This window comes from Salvelinus namaycush, chromosome 3 (assembly GCF_016432855.1).
Source record: "Salvelinus namaycush isolate Seneca chromosome 3, SaNama_1.0, whole genome shotgun sequence".
In the NCBI taxonomy this organism is placed as follows: domain Eukaryota; kingdom Metazoa; phylum Chordata; class Actinopteri; order Salmoniformes; family Salmonidae; genus Salvelinus; species Salvelinus namaycush.
This window is the reverse complement of record NC_052309.1, coordinates 86,261,911-86,284,849: the sequence shown is the minus strand read 5'-3', so window position 1 is coordinate 86,284,849 and position 22,939 is coordinate 86,261,911. Positions and strand designations below refer to the sequence as shown.

Genomic DNA, 22,939 nt, shown 5'->3' with positions numbered 1-22,939 from the left:
TGTTAGAGACCTCATGAATGATCTGAACCAGGATCTGTGGGTTAGAGACCTCATGAATGTCTGAACCAGGATCTGTGCGTTAGAGACCTCATGAATGTCTGAACCAGTATCTGTGTGTTAGAGACCTCATGAATGATCTGAACCAGTATCTGTGCGTTAGAGACCTCATGAATGTCTGAACCAGTATCTGTGGGTTAGAGACCTCATGAATGATCTGAACCAGTATCTGTGGGTTAGAGACCTCATGAATGTCTGAACCAGTATCTGTGGGTTAGAGACCTCATGAATGATCTGAACCAGTATCTGTGCGTTAGAGACCTCATGAATGTCTGAACCAGGATCTGTGGGTTAGAGACCTCATGAATGATCTGAACCAGTATCTGTGGGTTAGAGACCTCATGAATGTCTGAACCAGTATCTGTGGGTTAGAGACCTCATGAATGTCTGAACCAGTATCTGTGTGTTAGAGACCTCATGAATGATCTGAACCAGGATCTGTGTGTTAGAGACCTCATGAATGTCTGAACCAGGATCTGTGGGTTAGAGACCTCATGAATGGTCTGTGTGTTAGAGATCTCATGAATGTCTGAACCAGGATCTGTGGGTTAGAGACCTCATGAATGTCTGAACCAGGATCTGTGGGTTAGAGACCTCATGCATGGTCTGTGTGTTAGAGACCTCATGAATGATCTGAACCAGTATCTGTGTTAGAGACCTCATGAATGGTCTGAACCAGGATCTGTGGGTTAGAGACCTCATGAATGTCTGAACCAGGATCTGTGGGTTAGAGACCTCATGAATGTCTGAACCAGGATCTGTGGGTTAGAGACCTCATGCATGGTCTGAACCAGGATCTGTGGGTTAGAGACCTCATGAATGGTCTGAACCAGGATCTGTGGGTTAGAGACCTCATGAATGATCTGAACCAGGATCTGTGGGTTAGAGACCTCATGAATGGTCTGAACCAGGATCTGTGGGTTAGAGACCTCATGAATGATCTGAACCAGGATCTGTGGGTTAGAGACCTCATGAATGTCTGAACCAGGATCTGTGGGTTAGAGACCTCATGAATGTCTGAACCAGGATCTGTGGGTTAGAGACCTCATGAATGTCTGAACCAGGATCTGTGGGTTAGAGACCTCATGAATGTCTGAACCAGGATCTGTGGGTTAGAGACCTCATGAATGTCTGAACCAGGATCTGTGGGTTAGAGACCTCATGAATGTCTGAACCAGGATCTGTGGGTTAGAGACCTCATGAATGATCTGAACCAGGATCTGTGTGTTAGAGACCCTTTGAATGTCTGAACCAGGATCTGTGGGTTAGAGACCTCATGAATGTCTGAACCAGGATCTGTGTGTTAGAGACCTCATGAATGTCTGAACCAGGATCTGTGGGTTAGAGACCTCATGAATGATCTGAACCAGGATCTGTGGGTTAGAGACCTCATGAATGTCTGAACCAGGATCTGTGGGTTAGAGACCTCATGACGGATCTGAACCAGGATCTGTGGGTTAGAGACCTCATGAATGTCTGAACCAGGATCTGTGGGTTAGAGACCTCATGAATGGTCTGAACCAGGATCTGTGGGTTAGAGACCTCATGAATGATCTGAACCAGGATCTGTGGGTTAGAGACCTCATGAATGATCTGAACCAGGATCTGTGGGTTAGAGACCTCATGAATGTCTGAACCAGGATCTGTGGGTTAGAGACCTCATGAATGTCTGAACCAGGATCTGTGGGTTAGAGACCTCATGAATGTCTGAACCAGGATCTGTGGGTTAGAGACCTTAACGGTCTTGTGTTACCACCTTATTAATTGGCAGCGTGCAGTAGGATGCATTGATCAGTTGATTGACAGGTGCAGGACTGTAGAACAATACTTTCCTCTAGTGTGGATGCTCACCAACGTTTTATAGTTATGTAGCTTATAGTTTATCATTATAGTTATCGTTAAAGTTACTGCCTTTGTGGATGGCCCAAATGTGCTGTGGATGTGACACACAGTGGGCCTGTTTTGCATGTTATTTTGACATTAATACGTGTCACATATCAGTTTACAAACAATGTAAAAAAAGATATATCATTGAGTTAATAAAGCCGCATACAAACATGGTCTCTTTTTAGTTTTCTTGAGTAAGGCAGCTCCAAAATGCAGGTGTTTCAGCCTAGCTCAGTGCTTTCTGTGGTGGTGGGGCAAGCCAGCAGAAAATACAGAACGTTGCGCCGTGATTGGCTCAGTGTTCTGTCACTGATGGGGATACTACGTCACCGCCAAGTCTAAGGGGAGAGCTAGAAAAGTCTAGCCCCTTGGATGCTGCCATAGAGCTACCTTAGAAGTGCCCATCCAGAAGGCTCAAAGTCATTGGTCACAGATAAAATGACGTCAAATCACGTTATGTGTACAGTAGCTTCGATTGGACTGATCATGACAACATCTTACTTTCAAAGTCTTAGCTAGCAGTCATCATCATGAATCAAGTCGAACATCTACTGGCAAATCCTTTTTAATCCTTGTCATATGAAGAGAAATAATGAAGAGAAATTATAGATTAAACGTATTGGTGCTCATCGTCCATTGGACATAAGCATTACACAACAAGTTGGAAATCGCAAATTCAACAATGAGTAGTTTGGAAGGAATCAGTGACTGGCTAATGTTAACTGCAAGCATTGCTTGCCTGCTACATCGGACACGTAGGCCTAACTGTTACAGAGTATGAGACGCTCCTATGCTCCATGAGAGGCTTGCACTCTCATGGAGATTTTGACATGCAGCTCATGTCTGACAGGGCGTATACACTAGAGACGGCATCCTGAGGTGAAACAACAGCTTCCTATTCATTTTCAATGGAAGGAAAACGGTGAGAAGCGAAGTGGGCGGGGACTGGTGGGTAATGCGAGCATGGGGCTATGGAGCTGGGTAGCCTAGAGGTTAGAGAGTTTGGCCAGTAACTGAAAGGTCGCTGGTTCGAAGACAAGGTGAAAACATTTTCTGTGTGCCTTTGCGCAAGGTACTTAACTCTAATTTGCTCCAGGGGCGCTGTACTACTATGGCTGACCCTTTAAAACTGCACCGGTGTATATGAAAATAATGCTTCTTTTGGTGGGGGGCAAAGCTGAACTTTGTGCAAATCGTAGGTAATATCTCAGTGTGAGTAACTAATTGAAGCGCACCATAGCTTCCAACCCCTACTGGATTGGCGAGGTCAGTACAGGTGCATCAAAGCAGGCGCAGAGAGACTGAAAAATATCTTCTCTCTCAAGGCCATCAGACTGTTAAACAGCCGTCACTAACACAGAGAGGCTGCTGCCTACACACAGACTTGAAATCATTGGCCACTTTAATAAATAGATCACTAGTCACTTTAATAATGCCACTTTAATAATGTTTACATATCTTGCATTACTCATATATGTATATACTGTGTTTCTATACCATCTATTGCTTCTTGTCTATGCCGCTCGGTCATCGCTCATCCATATATTTATATGTATATATACTTATTCCATCCCTTTACTTAGATTTGTGTGTATTAGGTAGTTATTCTGGAATTGTTAGATTACTTGTTAGATATTACTGCACTGTCGGAACTAGAAGCACAAGCATTTCACTACACTCGCAATAACATCTGCTAACCATGTGTATGTGACCAATAACATTTGATTTAATTTGAATGGCTGACAATGGCTGTTGATGTGTAATACAACATAGCATGCTTGCTAGCTTGTTAGCACCAACATCAGGGCGAAGCCACCTAGCATGGCTAGGTGAGTTACCACTGTAATAGTATCTCAGCCAGTCAGAGCAGTAGGGTAAAGTTGCTCAAGCTCTGCTCAGCCTGACCAAAAGTTATGCCTCCAGTGTAGCAGGTGAACAAATGTACGTATTTTGCAGCACCCCTACTTGAATTCTTTGCAGTTTGGTTGTTTTCTGTTTTAAAAATTCCCCTGCCTATTGGGACAACCACAGAGCAGGCTCCACTTGCTCAGCTTCCATAAATGCCATAAATTGTCCGTCGTTCACTTAAACAATAGGGATGAACCAGAAAGATCAGCTTTAGGCTACGCCTACTGGAATTCCTCACAGTTTTTTTCTCCAATCACCTGCGGCAACTTTAGACCCTCACTTGACCCAGGCAATGGGGTAACCCTTAAAGTCCCTGGTACAACTACACTATATATACAAAAGTATGGGGACACCCCTTCAAATTTGTGGATTGGGCTATTTCAGCCACACTCGTTGCTAACAGGTGTATAAAATCGAGCACACAGCCATGCAATCTCCATAGACAAACATTGATAGTGGAATGGCCTTACTGAAGAGCCTTCTTTAATCCAAAATATATAAAATCAATAAATAGTGATGACATATGCTAGACTGTTTTATACAACTGTTATACACCAGAGGTCTGTCTGTAATAAAGCACTGCTCTGGTTTCTTGACATCACTATCAATAAAACAAGTTCTAAAGGCCCTAGTTTTGTCACACCTGGACTACTGCCCAGTCATATGGTCAAGTGCCACAAAGAGGGACATTGGCAACTCGGAACAGAGCAGCACAGCCGGCCCTTAAAAGTACATGGAGAGGTAGGATTAATAATATGCATGTCAATCTCCCCTGGCTAAAGTGGTTCATCACTGCTTGTATTTGTGAGGGGTATTGTGTTAAATATACCGAGCTGTCTGTTTAAATTACGAGCACACAGCTCAGACATCCATGCATACCTCACAAAACATGCCACCAGAGGTCTCTTCACAGTCCCCATAGCTAGAACAGACTATGGGAAATGCACAGTACTACATAGAGCCATGGCTACATGGAACTCTATTTCACATCAAGTAACTCAAGCAAGCAGTAAAAGCAGATTAAAAAAGCAGATAAAACAACACCTCACGGCACCACCCGGACTGTGAGGACACACACGCACACGTAGTAATGTAGTGTTAGAGCCGAATTGGACATATTTGTATAAAAGACAGAACATACAGAGCACCATGTACATTTGTGTAAATATTGTAGCGACCCGCACAGACAGCGGTGTGTTATGTGTTAGGCTATTAGTGGGTTGTGTTGTACTTAACAGTGTTTGCGGGGTCCGACATGCCAATCAACCTGCTATCTGCCAATCACGGGGATGCCTGGAATGTTCTGAAGCCGGGCATCCTGGTGGTTGGCGGAGTGGCGTGGAGGGGGGTTGGGCAGGTGGAGGGGGGTTGGGCAGGGGGATGGAGCATTGGAAGACCAGGTTTAGCCATTGTTCTCTCTCTTACATCTGGGCTTCACAAGAGAAGGTCACGGTTGGCTTGTGGTGTATCTTTCGTTTATTTGGCGTGGGCTACAGCCAAACAGTAGCCTGTGTAAAGTTGGGTTAATAAACCGTCAATTCGTAAACTCAACCCTCTGTCGGGACAATTGTTCCTTTATGATCTAGTCAGGTCATTACAATATATTAAATATTAATGTATATGATGAAATATTAGGTACGTACCTTTATGATTTATATTTACCTGATTGAGATATATTCATTTGTTGTTAGTGTAACTTAGTTTTTGGCCCCCCCTCTTGTCCATTCATTGTACTGTGTTAAGTGTGTTAGGATAAAGGCAGGAAGTTGGGCCTTCGGGGGAAGGAGTCCTTGCTAGATGTGGGAGCGGTGCAGTTTTTTGACCATACAGACAAACAGACATACTAACAGGTCATATTATGTATTTTCCATATCTAGTAATCTATGCTTTAAGTTGATTGGAGAATCATTTCCTTGTTAGATATAAGAAGAATAAACTTTTTTGTTGCACCATATCCCTGGATCTCATTGAATGTTTGGCCGTTTGGAAACCTTGAGTGTGGACTGTATGCGTACGAAACAAACCCGCTTCAGGCTTGGGCAGTGGCTATGGTAAAGAGGAAAGGAAGCCACTACATGTAGTATTGTACATTTTATATTGTAAATGTGTAATATTAGAGTAATGATGTAATAATGTATTGTATGATATATTGTTTTATTTATGATGTAGGCTGTTGTTTTGCTGTGATGTAATTGTTTTATTTATGATGTAGGTTGTTTTGTTGTGATGTCATTGTTTTATTTATGATGTAGGCTGTTGTTCTGTTCTGTTGTGATGTAATTGTTTTATTTATGATGTAGGCTGTTGTTTTGTTGTGATGTAATTGTTTTATTTATGACGTAGGCTGTTGATTTTTTGTGATGTGAATGTTTTATTCCTGTTTGGAACCCAGTAAGAGGAGCTGCTAAGTACTAAAAATACTTTTGCAAGAGTGAAACACTCCTATTAATTTAAAATCAAAGCAAATGTTATTCGTCACATGCTCTGAATACAACGGGTGTCAGGCTGTGGGTAGCTGGTGCATGGAATCAGGCGCAGGAGAGCAGAGAAGGTCATTTATTCCACGAACAGCACCAGTATAAAACAAATAATAAAGGTGCGTGAAATAACCGGTCACTCGTAAATAACGGGCGTAATAACGAACCCGGCAAACAATACCAGCCAACACGTAACGACCTGAACATTATATACAAACACGCACACAAACATGGGGGAAACAGAGGGTTAAATAATGAACATGTAACTGGGGAATAGAAACCAGGTGTGTAGAAAACAAAGACAAAACAAATGGAAAATTAAAAGTGGATCGGCGATGGCTAGAAAGCCGGTGACGTCGACCGTCGAACGCCGCCCGAACAAGGAGAGGGACCGACTTCGGCGGAAGTCGTGACAACGGGTGTTGACTTTACCATGAATTTCTTGCTCACGACCCCTTCCCAACAATGCAGAGTGAAAAAAATATGATTAAAATGGTAACACAAAAGGAATAAAATATACAAAAATTATATACAGTGGTACTAGTACCAGACCAATGTGCAGAGGTATGAGGTATTTTAGTTAGAAATGTACATAAAGGCAGGGTAAAGTGACTAGGCATCAGGATAGATAATAATAAGGTATTTGAGGTAGATATGTACATGAAGGCAGGGTAAAGTGACTAGGCATCAGGATAGATAATAATAAGGTATTTGAGGTAGATATGTACATGAAGGCAGGGTAAAGTGACTAGGCATCAGGATAGATAATAAGGTATTTGATGTAGATATGTACATGAAGGCAGGGTAAAGTGACTAGGCATCAGGATAGATAATAATAAGGTATTTGAGGTAGATATGTACATGAAGGCAGGGTAAAGTGACTAGGCATCAGGATAGATAATAATAAGGTATTTGAGGTAGATATGTACATAAAGACAGGGTAAAGTGACTAGGCATCAGGATAGATAATAAGGCATTTGAGGTAGATATGTACATGAAGGCAGGGTAAAGTGACTAGGCATCAGGATAGATAATAATACGAGTACATTTAAGAATGGAGTAGGAGCAACAAATGATGTGTGTGTGTGTGTGCGTGCGTATGTAGCGCATGTGAATGTGTGTGGGTTTTGTGTGAGTGTCAGTTCAGTGTGTATAAAGTGTGTATATAAAGTCTTGTCAGTTTCATGTGATAGGGAAGATATACAAAATGTTGCAGAGAGCATATCCAACTGACAATCTCTTAGAAACAAATATTGTAACCATGACTTAAAAATAACTGATGTTGGCACAAGATGGATGGAAAGTTGGAGCATAACTAACAAAATTACAGTTAACTGAAATGTCCATGTAATCCAGTATAAACTAATGTATAGAATTTACAAACAAATTCTACAGCACAACAGCAGGGGGTCATGTCTTAAGTGTAAAACTAATAATGACTCAATAAACCATGCTTTCTGAACCAATAGAATTAACAGGGCTGACCTTGCTTTATGCAGGGTTGCATCATGTAGGTCTAGAGTGCCTTCAGAAACTATTCAGACCCCTTGACTTTTTCCACTTTTTGTTAGGTTATAGCCATATTCTAAAATTAATTAAAAACATGTTTTTAATCAATCTACACACAATACGCCATAATGAGAAAGCAAAAACAGGTTTTTAGAAATGTTAGCTATTTTATAAAAAATGTAAAACAGAAATATCACATTTACACAAGTATTCAGACCCTTTACTCAGTACTTTGTTGAAGCACCGTGGGTCTTCGTGGGTATGACACTACAAGCTTGACACACCTATATTTGGGGAGTTTCTCCCATTCTTCTCTGCAGATCCTCTCAAACTCTGTCAGGTTGGATGGGGAGCGTTGCTGCACAGCTTTTTTCAGGTCCCTCCAGAGATGTTCAATCGGGTTCAAGTCTGGGCTCTGGCTGGGCCACTCAGGGATATTCAGAGACTTGTCCCGAAGCCATTTCTGTGTTGTCTTGGCTGTGTGCTTAGGGTTGTTGTCTTGTTGGAAGGTGAACCTTCGTCCCAGTCTGAGGTCCTGCGTGCTCTGGAGCAGGTTTTCATCAAGCATCTCTCTGTACTTTGCTCCGTTCATCTTTCCCTCAATCCTGACTAGTCTCCCAGTCCCTTCCTGCTGAAAAAACCTCCCCACAACATGATGCTGCCACCACCATGCTTCACCGTAGGGATGGTGCCAGGTTTCCTCCAGACGTGACGCTTGGCGTTCAGGCCAAAGGTTTCAATCTTGGTTTCATCAGACCAGAGAATATTATTTCTCATGGTTTGACAATCTTTTAGTGCCTTTTGGCAAACTCCAAGCAGGCTGTCATGTGCCTTTTACTGAGGAGTGGCTTCCATTTGGCCACTCTACCATAAAGGCCTGATTGGTGGAGTGCTGCAGAGATGGTTGTCTTTCTGGAAGGTTCTCCCATCTAGAGGAACTCTGGAGCTCTGTCAGAGTGACCATCCGGTTCTTGATCACCTCCCTGACCAAGGCCCTCCTCCCCCGATTTCTCAGTTTGGCCAGGCGGCCAGCTCTAGGAAGAGTCTTGATGGTTGCAAACTTCTTCCATTCAAGAAGGATGGAGGCCACTGTGTACTTGGGACACTTCAATGATGCAGACATGTTTTGGTACCCTTCCCCAGATCTGTGCCTCGACACAATCCTGTCTCGGAGTTCTACGGCCAATTCCTTTGACCTCATGGCTTGGTTTTTGTTCTGACATGCACTGTCAGACCTTGTGGAACTGGGGGACCTTATATAGACAGGTGTGTGCCTTTCTAAATAATTTCCAATCAAATGAATATACCTCAGGTGGACTCCAATCAAGTTCTGGAAATATCTCAGGGATGATCAATGGAAACAGGATGCACCTGAGCTCAAAGTCTTATAGCAAAGGGTCTGAATACTTATGTAAATAAGGTATTTCTGTGTTTTATTTTTGATAAATGTGCATAAAACAGTTTTTGCTTTGTCATTATGGGGTATTGTGTGTAGATTGATGAGGATTTTTATTAATTTAATCAATTTTAGGCTGTAACGTAACAAAATGTGGAAAAAGTCAAGGGGTCTGAGTACTTTTCGAATGCACAGTATCTCTTTTCTCAAATGACATAACATTCACATTATTATTCCTAGGCATTAGTTCAGCTCTGCACAAACAGACATCAGCGGAGCACACAGATGATCGTATTATCACATTCACATTAGTTATTACAATCTATGATTCTGTATCAATATCAGTGGTGTAGTGGGAAAAAAAGGTGGGTCATGGATAAGACAAACAACCACAGACATAAACATATTAAAAATGTGTTATGTATTGGTTGCCTTTTGATTGTGCTTTAATGTAGGCCTATAGGGAAGATATTGAAACATACAGGGTAAAAAATAAAAAATAAATCCTAACTTGTTTTAAAGATTAGTACAGATTGTCTCTGGGGACCCCAAGTTTGGGACCACTGTACTAACCTCTCTCTCTGCTTGTTTGCTTCCTCTCTCTCTCTCTCTCTCTCTTCTCTCTCTCTCTCTCTCTCTCTCTCTCTCTCTCTCTCGCTCTCTCTCTCTCTCTCTGTCTCCTGCTCCCTCCTGCATGCATTGCAGCCTGCCTCCGCCTCACCGCTCATCGCACCACATCACTGTTTGTCCTACTCACTGTAAAGCAAAGTTATTGTGAGAATTTAGTAGCCAATAGTTTCTCCTGCTGAGGAATGCTCTGTTTAAATGTTAGCTTCTTACTTCATCCCTCTGGTTGGCTAAGTAATAACCAGAGCCCAACGTTACTGTAAAAGAGCTAGCCACCTGACTGACTGACATGTCTATAAGCGACTATTTACCAGTTGTGCACTCATTCTCAGAGAGTCGTTTTTGCAGTGGTGTAAAGTACTTAAGTAAAAATACTTTAAAATACTACTTAAGTCGGTTTTTGGGGTATCTGTACTTTACTTTACTATTGATATTTTGGACATCTTTTACTTCACTACATTCCTAAAGAAAATACTGTACTTTTTACTCCATACATTTATCCTGATACCCAAAACTACTTCTTACATTTTCAATGCTTAGCAGGACCTGAAAATGGTCCAATTCACGCACTTATCAAGAGAACATCCCTGGTCATCTCTACTGCGTCTGATCTGGTGGACTCACTAAACACAGATGCTTAGTTGTAAATTATGTCTGAGTGTTGGGGTGTGCCCCTGGCTATCCATAAGGTAATACAATTATGCCTTATTGTTTTCTTAATATAAGGAATTTGAAGTTATTTATACTTTTACTTTGATTACTAAGTATATATTAGCAATTACATTTACTTTTAATACTTAAGTATATTTAAAACCTTATACTTTGAGTTTTACTCAAGTAGTATTTTACTGGGTGACTTGCACTTTTACTTGAGTCATTTTCTCTTAAGGTATCTTTACTTTTACTCAAGTATGACAAATGAGTACTTTTTCCAGCGCTGCATGTTTGTTTGTGGATGTCTGTAGACATGGCAGGAGTCACAGAATGTTTTTAAAATTGCCTTTTTGTCCGGCACCTTGCAAACACACTATCAGCAGCCAAGCGACGTTTCTAGTTTTGCCTACTTCTCTAGTGAGTTTTGATCAACGCTGAAAGCAATATTTAGATGTTGACCCATCATTTATTTTCTTTATTGTGTACAAAATATACATTTGCGTTATTAATTTATTTGTCAACTTAGATAAAATTACAGAGGTCCGGATCTCGGTGTCCTCATATGTACGTTGAGCAAAAATATAAACGCAACATGCAACAATTTCAAAGATTTTACTGAGTTACAGTTCATATAAGGAAATCAGTCAATTGAATTAAATAAATTAGGCCCTAATCTATGGATTTCACATGACTGGGCAGGGGCACAGCCATGGGTGGGCCTGGGAGAGAAATAAGATTTTTGTGCGTATGGAACATTTCTGTGATCTTTTATTTCAGCTCATGAAAGATACTGTAGGACCAACACTTTAGATGTTGCGTATATATTTTTGTTCAGTGTATTTACAGTCATGATTGGAGAATCAGACTTTGTCAAATGACAAAGAAAATGACACACTAAATAAAACATGTCATTTCCTGTTAGTTGTGCACTTCAAAGTGTATGCTTCAGTTGATGACATTGTTAGAATGCTTTCCCTGTTCAGGAAGACCACAGTGTGTGGTTTGTACATTACACGAAAGAGGAAGTACTGTAGCTAACTAACAGGTTTTGACAAAAGTTTGAGGTTGTTTTCACAAGGATTGTTGTCTGTGACAAATTCTGACATTAGGTTGAGGTTGTTTTCACAAAGATTGTTGCCTGTGACAAATTCTGACATTAAAAATATTTGTATCCTTTACATTTTTTTTGGTCAACTTCGAGAATGATGAAATGCTCAGCGTGTACCAGCTTCTTGGCAGAAAAATAAGAAGTGCAGTATATACATTTGTCACGACTTCCGCCAAAATCGGATCCTCTCCTTGTTCGGGCGGCGTTCGGCGGTCGACGTCACCGGTCTTCTAGCCATCGCCGATCCACCTTTCATTTTCCATTTGTTTTGTCGTGTTTTCCCACACACCTGGTTTACTTTCCCTCATTACTTGTCGTGTATATAACCCTCTGTTCCCCCCATGTATGTGTGTGAAATTGTTTATTGTAAAGTGTTTGTGCACTCTGACTGGTTCGCGAAGGGTTATTTTGTACCCATATTTTGTTGTTCTGGGTGCCGTTGTTTTTGTTTCATATTAAACTGCTCCGGTTTTTACCCAGTTCTGCTCTCCTGCGCCTGACTTCCCTGCAGCCAGTCACGCACCCCTTACAAAATTAAGATGGATGATATCCGTTTTAATAATAGCCACCCAAGCAACCTCTTGCAAAACTGATTGTGAAATCTGTGTTTTTTTGCTTTGACACATCAAACCACATTTTCCTTTTTCTCAAACATGTCTGAAATCATCTGTCTCTATTTCAAAAAGTTCACATGTTTAAAAATAAATGCACAACAACGATATAAAAAGAGAACTAGCTGAACTTTAAGCCATATAAGGTGCTTTGGTCTCAGCTACACAAAAACTAAATGGTATCTTATTGCTTCACCATCATCTTGCCTGTATCTCGGGGACTTTATTATTTTGGTTGTAGGTTAACATCTGATTTACTGTGATAACCACTAAACATGTCTTAGTAGAGAGTTAAATATATTTATAGTCATGTGTGCCAGATCAAACCTCTTGATACTGGGCCCAATATGAGATCTCTCTGCAGGAAAAGGCTGTGAGATGGCTGTAGGCCTATTGTACAGTGGCTCTAGAAGAACCTGCCTGTCTTGATAGTGGAGTACTCTGTTTCTCCACCGCTCTCCAGACTCACTGCTGCGTTCCCTTTTCCTTTCATGTGGACGATGGTGGAGTATGTGACTGAGGTGTCCTCCTGTAGAGAGGGACAATACGAGACACAAGCACTGCTGCTGACATCTAGGGATGCACAGATTCACACTCATTTACACTATAGATCATGTTTATACTAACAAACACACACTCTCTCTCTCTCTCTCTCTCTCTCACTCTCTCTCTCTCACACACACACACACACACACACACACACACACACACACACACACACACACACACACACACACACACACACACACACACACACACACACACACACACACACACACACACACACACACACACACACACACACACTGTACTTCTCTTACTGGAGCACTGAGGGGTGTTGTTGTCTCCTCTTGGTTGTTGTTTCTGGGTTCTTGAACCGTATCATACATTACAGAGGGATCATCCTAGAGAGGAGAGATACAATGAGACACCACAGGCGGCGGGTGGCACCTTAATTGGGGAGGATGGGCTCATAGTAATGGCTGGAACGGAATCAATGGAATGGTATTGTACCCGTTTTCTATGTGTTTGATGCCATTCCATTAACTCCATTCAAGCCGTTATTATGAGCCGTCTTTCTCTCAGCAGCCTCCTGTTTGAGACACATAAAACAGTGACGTCCACAGCACAGAAATAGCACAATGATTGAGACGTTATCTTTCTTGAGACCCTAATTTGGCCACTGAATTTGACATGACTTGATCCAGTAACAGTCTTTAAGACACACACAAACACACTGTCTCTTACTGGTGCACTGAGCAGTATTGTTGTCTTGTCGCCTAAACCAGTGTTTCTGTCTGCAATCGTTGAACACATTGCAGAGGAATCATCCTAGGAGACAGAAAATTAGACACCTACAGTAACCTTGTCCCATTAACCGTATAATACCACAATGATAAGTGGGATGTGAAAAGTGGCAGTAATAAAGCCTCTCTTGAAAAAGCCAAACCTTGACCCAGGAAATATAAAAAACTATCGGCCTATATTGAATCTCCCATTCCTCTGAAAAAGCTGTTGCGCAGCAACTCACTGCCTTCCTGAAGACAAACAATGGATAAGAAACGCTTCAGTCTGGTTTTAGACCCCATCATAGCACTGAGACTGCACTTGTGAAGGTAAATGACCTTTTAATGGCGTCAGAATGAGGCTCTGCATCTGTCCTCATGCTCCTAGACCTTAGTGCTGCTTTTGATACCATCGATCACCAGATTCTTTTGGAGGGATTGGAAACCCAAATTGGTCTACACGGACAAGTTCTGGCCTGGTTTAGATTTTATCTGTCCGAAAGATATTAGTTTGTCTCTGTGGATGGTTTGTCCTTTGACAAATCAACTGTAAATTTCGGTGTTCCTCAAGGTTCCGTTTTAGGACCACTATCCTTTTCACTATATATTTTACCTCTTGGGGATGTCATTTGGAAACATAATGTTAACTTTCACTGCTATGCGGATGACACACAGCTGTACATTTCAATGAAACATGGTGAAGCCTCACAATTGCCCTCCCTGGAAGCCTGTGTTTCAGACATAAGAAAGTGGTTAGATGCAAATGTTCTACTTTTAAACTCGAACAAAACAGAGATGCTTGTTCTAGGTCCCAAGAAACAAAGAGATCTTCTGTTGAATCTGACAATTAATCTTGATGGTTGTACAGTTGTCTCAAATTAAATTGTGAAGGACCTCGGCGTTACTCTGGACCCTGATCTCTCTTTTGACGAATATATCAAGGACAGCTTTATTCCATCTACGTAACATTGCAAAAATCAGAAACTTGATGCAGAAAAATGAATCCATGCTTTTGTCACTTCTAGGTTAGACTACTGCAATGCTCTACTTTCCGGCTACCCGGATAAAACACTAAATAAACTTCAGTTAGTGCTAAACACGGCTGCTAGAATCTTGACTAGAACCAAAAAATGTGATCATATTACTCCAGTGCTAGCCTCTCTACACTGGCTTCCTGTTAAGGCAAGGGCTGATTTCAAGGTTTACTGCTAACCTACAAAACCATTATATGGGCTAGCTCCTACCTATCTTTCCGATTTGGTCCTGCCGTACATACCTACACGTACGCTACGATCACAAGACGCAGGCCTCCTGACTGTCCCCAAAATTTTAAGCAAATAGCTGGAGGCAGGGCTTTCTCCTATAGAGCTCCATTTTTATGGAATGGTCTGCCTTCCCATGTGAGAGACGCAGACTCGGTCTCAACCTTTAAGTCTTTATTGAAGACTCATCTTTTCAGTAGGTCCTATGAGTGTATGAGTGTAGTCTGGCCCAGGAGTGTAAAGGTAAACGGAAAGGCACTGGAGCAGCGAACTGTCTCTGCCTAGCCAGTTCCCCTCTCTCCACTGGGATTCTCTGCCTCTAACCCTATTACAGGGGCTGAGTCACTGGCTTACTGGTGCTCTTCCATGCCGTCCCTAGGAGGGGTGCGTCACTTGAGTGGGTTGAGTCACTGACATGATCTTCCTGTCTGGGTTGGCGCCCCCCCTTGGGTAGTGTCGTGACGGAGATCTTTGTGGGCTATACTCGGCCTTGTCTCAGGATGGTAAGTTGGTGGTTGAAGATATCCCTCTAGTGGTGTGGGGGCTGTGCTTTGGCAAAGTGGGTGGGGTTATATCCTGCCTGTTTGGCCCTGTCCGGGGGTATCGTCGGATGGGGCCACAGTGTCTCTTGACCCCTCCTGTCTCAGCCTCCAGTATTTATGCTGCAGTAGTTTATGTGTCGGGGGGCTAGGGTCAGTCTGTTATGTCTGGAGTATTTCACCTGTCTTATCCGGTGTCCTGTGTGAATTTAAGTATGCTCTCCCTAATTCTCTCTTTCTTTCTCTCTTTCCTTCTCTCTTTCTTTCTTTCTTTCTTTCTTTCTTTCTTTCTTTCTTTCTTTCTTTCTTTCTTTCTTTCTTTCTTTCTTTCTTTCTTTCTTTCTTTCTTTCTCTCTCTCGGAGGACCTGAGCCCTAGGACCATGCCTCAGGACTACCTGGCCTGATGACTCCTTGCTGTCCCCAGTCCACCTGGCCATGCTGCTGTTCAAGTTTCAACTGTTCTGCCTGCGGCTATGGAACCCTGACCTGTTCACCGGACGTGCTACATGTCCCAGACCTGCTGTTTTCAACTCTCTAGAGACAGCAGGAGCGGTAGAGATACTCTGAATGATCGGCTATGAAAAGCCAACAGACATTTACTCCTGAGGTGCTGACCTGTTGCACCCTCGACAACCACTGTGATTATTATTATTTGACCCTGCTGGTCATCTACGGAAATTTGAACATCTTGGCCATGTTCTGTTATAATCTCCACCCGGCACAGCCAGAAGAGGACTGGCCACCCCTCATAGCCTGGTTCCTCTCTAGGTTTCTTCCTAGGTTCTGGCCTTTCTAGGGAGTTTTTCCTAGCCACCGTGCTTCTACACCTGCATTGCTTGCTGTTTTGGGTTTTAGGCTGGGTTTCTGTACAGCACTTTGTAGCATTATCTGATTAAAGAAGGGCTTTATAAATACATTTGATTGATTGATTGATTGTTCTATCTGTCTTCCTTTCCCATCACTCTCAATGTGATAGAGCTTCTAAATGATTTATTTACCTTTTTCTTTCCTTCTGTTTTGCTCCCACTGCTTTTCTCCCCTGTGTTTTTCTTTCCTGGGGATTAAAAACACAGTTTAATACACAAAACAAATAATTTCCACATTCCACTGAATTCATTTCTTTTCTGAGTGGTTGCAATTATGGAATACATACTGTACCTTTGTTTCTCTTGTATATGTACAAAGCCACTCCAGCGATGATCAGTATGACTGGTAGAACAGCCAGTAAGATGTATTGGATTGTATTGTTTTGTTGAGGGGAAGCAGATGGATCTTCTCCTGAAGTCCCCACCGTGTCTGCCCCTAAAGGACATGACAGTGTTCTGTCAGTCTACGTGTAACAGATAGCTTGGCTGTGTGCAAAAGAGAACTCTTCCAGTACAGTCCAATACAAGAGATTATGGGGTCAGCTTGAATAGTGATTTTTGTTCAAAGTTCTGTAAATGTACCGGCCCTTTGATGGGAATATGGGTTATATAAACAGAAACATACATTTAAATGATTTAATTTAAATATTATTTTTATGGAGAACAATTTCATAACAAACATTCACTGACCTTTAGGTGACGTTGTTGGTATTAGGAATTTTGTGCTGTCTAGTCCATTTGGTTGAATTAATGGTGGGCGTTTGGTGGTAGTGGTTGTGAGGGGTTGGTATTTCCCTGACAGACAAGAGGAACATTAGCCATAGCAAAGGCACATTACAAAGCTATATTATGTACTTCAATCTAATGAGTAGAACATTTGGTGAAATGTGTTATCTATTTCACTCAACTCAGTCTGTCAGGTCAGGTAATCTACGTACTGCAGTGCTGTTGGCCTGGAAGGGCCCTCGTTTTACAGTATGTTGTTACAATATCTAAAGTGTGTTGTTACAATATTTACAGTATGCTGTTACAATATTTACAGTATGCTGTTACAATATCTGCAGTATGTTGTTACAATATCTGCAGTATGCTGTTACAATATCTGCAGTATGTTGTTACAATATTTACAGTATGTTGTTACAATATCTGCAGTATATTGTTACAATATTTACAGTATGCTGTTACAATATCTGCAGTATGCTGTTACAATATTTACAGTATGCTGTTACAATATTTACAGTATGTTGTTACAATATCTGCAGTATGTTGTTACAATATTTACAGTATACTGTTACAATATTTACAGTATGCTGTTACAATATTTACAGTATGCTGTTACAATATCTACAGTATGCTGTTGCAATATTTACAGTATACTGTTACAATATTTACAGTATACATTTACATTTTACATTTGAGTCATTTAGCAGACGCTCTTATCCAGAGCGACTTACAGTAGAGTGCATACATTTTTATTACATTTTTTACATTTCATTACATTTTACATACTGAGACAAGGATATCCCTACCGGCCAAACCCTCCCTAACCCGGACGACGCTATGCCAATTGTGCGTCGCCCCACGGACCTCCCGGTTGCGGCCGGCTGCGACAGAGCCTGGGCGCGAACCCAGCCCAGCCTGGGCGCGAACCCAGAGACTCTGGTGGCGCAGCTAGCACTGCGATGCAGTGCCCTAGACCACTGCACCACCCGGGTATACTGTTACAATATTTGCAGTATGCTGTTACAGTATTTACAGTATGCTGTTGCAATATTTACAGTATACTGTTACAATATTTACAGTATACTGTTACAGTATTTACAGTATGCTGTTACAATATCTACAGTATGCTGTTGCAATATTTACAGTATACTGTTACAATATTTACAGTATACTGTTACAATATTTGCAGTATTCTGTTACGATATCTACAGTATGTTGTTACAATATTTACAGTATTCTGTTGCAATATCTACAGTATGCTGTTACAATATCTACAGTATGCTGTTACAATATCTACAGTATGCTGTTACAATATCTACAGTGTGTTGTTAAAATATCTACAGTATGCGTTTACAATATTTACAGTATGCTGTTACAATATCTACAGTATGTTGTTACAATATTTACAGTATGCTGTTACAATATCTATAGTATGCTGTTACAATATCTACAATATGCTGTTACAATATTTACAGTATGCTGTTAAAATATCTACAGTATGCGTTTACAATATTTACAGTATGCGTTTACAATATTTACAGTATGCTGTTACAATATCTACAGTATGCTGTTACAATATCTGCAGTATGTTGTTACAATATCTGCAGTATGCTGTTACAATATCTACAGTATGCTGTTACAATATCTGCAGTATGTTGTTACAATATCTGCAGTATGTTGTTACAATATTTACAGTATGTTGTTACAATATCTGCAGTATGTTGTTACAATATTTACAGTATGCTGTTACAATATTTATAGTATGCTGTTTCAATATCTGCAGTATGTTGTTACAATATCTGCAGTATGCTGTTACAATATTTACAGTATGTTGTTACAATATTTACAGTATGTTGTTACAATATCTGCAGTATGTTGTTACAATATTTACAGTATGCTGTTACAATATCTACAGTATGCTGTTACAATATCTGCAGTATGCTGTTACAATATTTACAGTATGCTGTTACAATATTTACAGTATGTTGTTACAATATCTGCAGTATGCTGTTACAATATTTACAGTATGCTGTTACAATATCTACAGTATGCTGTTGCAATATTTACAGTATACTGTTACAATATTTACAGTATACTGTTACAATATTTGCAGTATGCTGTTACAATATTTACAGTTTGCTGTTACAATATTTACAGTATGCTGTAACAATATCTACAGTATGCTGTTACAATATCTACAGCATGCTGTTACAATATTTACAGTATGATGTAACAATATCTACGGTATGCTGTTACAATATTTACAGTATGCTGTAACAATATTTACAGTTTGCTGTAACAATATCTACAGTATGCTGTTACAATATCTACAGCATGCTGTTACAATATTTACAGTATGCTGTAACAATATTTACAGTATGCTGTCACAATATTTACAGTATGCTGTAACAATATTTACAGTATGCTGTTACAATATCTACAGTATGCTGTTACAATATTTACAGTATGCTGTTACAATATCTACAGTATGCTGTTACAATATTTACAGTATGCTGTTACAATATCTACAGTATCTTGTTACAATATTTACAGTATGCTGTTACAATATTTACAGTATGCTGTTACAATATGTACAGTATGCTGTTACAATATTTACAGTATGCTGTTACAATATTTACAGTATGCTGTTACAATATCTACAGTATGCTGTTACAATATCTACAGTATGCTGTTACAATATCTACAGTATGCTGTTACAATATCTACAGTATGCTGTTACAATATCTACAGTATGCTGTTACAATATCTACAGTATGCTGTTACAATATCTACAGATGATTTCCAAAAGTGAGGAGATAATATCAATAATAGTGTTCAAAAAGATTGAAGTGATTAATCAGAATTGTCTGTCTTACTTTGAATATCAATTCTGATGTCTGTCGTTTGAGTCTCACTGATTCCACACCTGTACCACCCCTGATCGTCCTCAGTGACGTGTGAGAGGAGGACAGAGAGGTTCCCAGGAAAGGTGTTATTAAACAACTCCACTCTGCCTCTGTAGAGATCACTCTGGGTTGGTATTATCTCAGTTGTCTGTTGATCTCTGAGTTTAGTCCATGTGAAGCTGGGAGGTTTAGCCTGGGTGTTACTACAGGAGCAGGGCAGGAGAACAGACTGGCCTGGGGATCCATTGACCACCCTTGATCGAGGTTCTGACAGAGTGCAGCCTATTGAAACACAAAGCAATGTATTATTGGACACTAATTTTTGTAATTACAGAAAATGGTAGATCTCTACAACTACTACCACACACCGAACCATATCATTAATTTGTATCCATTTTTGCATTTGAAGTTTCCTGTTTTACTTTCTATATATACAGCAATGTAAGCTTGATATTAGCTGCATCTCTTACCTTTAACAGTGAGTTTGATGTCACTGTGTTTTCCATGGCTGATTTCACACCTGTACCATCCAACATCGCCCTCAGTGACGTGTGAGAGGAGGACAGAGAGGTTCCCAGGAGAGGTGTTATTAAACATCTCCACTCTGCCTCTGTAGAGATCACTCTGGGTTGATATTATGTCAGGTGTCTGTTGACCTCTGAGTTTAGTCCATGTGAAGCTGGGAGGTTTAGCCTGGGTGTTACTACAGGAGCAGGGCAGGAGAACAGACTGGCCTGAGTAGACAGTGATCTCACCATAGTTAGTGACTGACAGAGTGCAGCCTGTTGAAACACAAAACAACATAAGCCATAATGTTTTTAATGTCATTGCAGGAGTACAGAGCTCCATTAACAATACACCATCAAATATAAGATCTGTATGGTAGTAACTGTATCAAAAGATTATTTTGTGTCATTTAAAATTTTTCTCGTACTTTAAACAGTAATCCACTCATGTTGACTTTGGAACATGGACAGGTCTGAGATTTCATCAGCATTTTAATTGTTTAAAATCGATGCTATAAAAACATTGTTATTAAACCATACAATCAAGAAACCCATTTAAATCTGTATTGAAAACAATCAGGCAGCAACATTTTCTGTGTTTACTGTTTGCTGAAGCGTACAGTGTGTATTTTTCATCTGCAAGATATTCTGCTCACTTTCTCTTTTTCAACACATGCCAGATGTTGTTTGAATACATTTATCTGATACTTTTACTTATGCAGGGTAGGTAGGAGGTTTTCTTTGCTATACATATTACATAGTCTACATGTTAGGCTATTGTAGGACTCACCTGCAGTGATATGAAGGAAAGAGCTGATCAGACACACAGAGATCCACATGGTGACTGTCCACTGATGTTGAGCGATATGATGTAAACCAAGATAGAAACTATTTGTTCAGTGTTTATTATGCGTAAAGGTTCAATGCAGCTGTGTTTATCTTAATATCAAATCATTTCTGGGTAACAAGTAAGTACAAATCTGGCGTCTGAAGTGGCCACACAGCATTTACAGCGATGCAGCCTCCACAGAAGTCAGGGCATTCATACTTCTTGCTTCACGGAGCAGAGCTGTTGTGAAGGGAGTTGTCAAGGACCTGAGTTTATGTTTATACTGGACGTACCGCCCCCACCTACTGTCAACCAATCATGTCAATGTGCAGCTATGCAGAGCCCTCTGCAGTGTTACATAATTTGGGAGGCGCATGGCATCGCCGTACGGAGCTTGATTTGGCCTCAGCAAGCCTCCGGAGGCTCCGCAATTGCGTCACACCCTCCATACGGAGCCTCCGCATCGTATTGCTGGATCAAGCAAAAATCATGTTTTACTGTGATTGTTTTCAATTAAAATGGTCAAAAAGACACAAATAGCTTCTTAGCAAAGAGCAATTTCTCAAGCTAAATTCTTGCTTGAATTTGCAATGACTGTCTGGGAGTAGTCTGAGTTGGGAGGGAAAAACTGAAAACTAGGTGCTATAGGCAGAGAGGTTTGGAACTCTATTTCTTATTGGTGTCACGAATATCACCGAAGGTGGCTCCCCTTCCTGTTCGGGTGGCGCTCGGCGGTCGTCGTCGCCGGTCTACTAGCTGCCACCGATCCCTTTTTCCTTTTCGTTTGTTTTTGTCTGATTGGTTTCACCTGTTCCTTGTTGGGTTTTTGGGGTGGGTACTATTTAAGTTCGTTTAGCCCGCTTGTGTTTGTGCGGGCTTGTTGTTATTGTACGTAGGAGGTGTGTTGTTGATTTTCGCTGTCCGGTTTATGTAACAGTGGTCTTTGGGTTGTGTTTGCGCCTGTGTTTTGGCTTCACCCATTTTTGTACCTGTTCCTGTTTACTGTGGACATTAAAGCGTTTTTTCCCGTGAAACTTCTGCTCTCTGCGCCTGTCTCCACACCCATCATTCTCCTAACGTTACAATTGGTCTATTAACTAATTTACTGCCTGGTGACCAGGCAGGCCAAAACGCCAACCAACCAAAACAGACTGACATTTCAGGCAGCCTTTATAAAAAGCTATTACATTAAAAGGGCATTATCATAATTTTTCACAATTTTACAATAATTATTCCAACCTCATAGTGTGGAAATATTAAACACAGGAATATTATGTTTTTTGCTGCACTGGGCCTTTAAGGGACTGAATTTGACATACTTCTCCCCCTGAGTGTTGACTGCTAATGGTATTTCTGAACTTGTGACTGTAGTCCGGGAAACAGCTGTATGAAAGCCGTTTTCCTCACTGCCTGACTCTCAACCCACATCCGGTTCCAGGCCTCTCTAACAGGCCTGTGCTTCTCCTTTTCTCTAAATAGTCCTATTACTCTCATTAGAGTCAGCTATTCTCAGACTGAAATGTGTCTATGTAGGAGATGATTATCTGACAAGACAATTATCATCCAGTGTAGTATGCGTAGTATGATGTAATGTAATGAGAGTTACTCGTACCCTTAATCAGTCCCTTTCCTGTGTGTGTGTGTGTGTGTGTGTGTGTGTGTGTGTGTGTGTGTGTGTGTGTGTGTGTGTGTGTGTGTGTGTGTGTGTGTGTGTGTGTGTGTGTGTGTGTGTGTGTGTGTGTGTGTAATTGTTCTTCTGTCCTCGTAGGGACCTGAAATCCCCAAAA

At 40.9% G+C, this 22,939-nt stretch overlaps 1 protein-coding gene across 1 annotated transcript; it reads right to left on the bottom strand.

Moving 5' to 3' along the window:
* Nucleotides 1-11,931: 11,931 nt before the first annotated feature.
* LOC120044691 (polymeric immunoglobulin receptor-like) lies at nucleotides 11,932-21,378 on the bottom strand. Its single transcript, XM_038989367.1, has 8 exons — nucleotides 21,114-21,378; nucleotides 20,288-20,599; nucleotides 19,788-20,099; nucleotides 16,879-16,983; nucleotides 16,481-16,624; nucleotides 16,321-16,376; nucleotides 13,056-13,139; nucleotides 11,932-12,763 (listed from the first exon to the last, which is right to left on the bottom strand). Exons 1-8 carry the CDS (start codon nucleotides 21,160-21,162, stop codon nucleotides 12,641-12,643), a joined length of 1,185 nt encoding a protein of 394 aa, XP_038845295.1. The 5' UTR covers nucleotides 21,163-21,378; the 3' UTR covers nucleotides 11,932-12,640.
* Between the last annotated feature and the right edge of the window lie 1,561 nt (nucleotides 21,379-22,939).

Bases quoted from the DNA above. Each gene is read 5' to 3' on its own strand.
- LOC120044691 (XM_038989367.1), bottom strand. From the start codon at position 21,162: ATGTGGATCTCTGTGTGTCTGATCAGCTCTTTCCTTCATATCACTGCA. The intron at 13,140-16,320 runs GTAAATAAATCA...TCTCCTCTCTAG, and splicing joins AAACAGAAGGAAAGAAAAAG to GATGATCCCTCTGTAATGTA. The intron at 12,764-13,055 runs GTAAGAGAAGTA...CCCTCTCTACAG, and splicing joins CAACACCCCTCAGTGCTCCA to GAGGACACCTCAGTCACATA.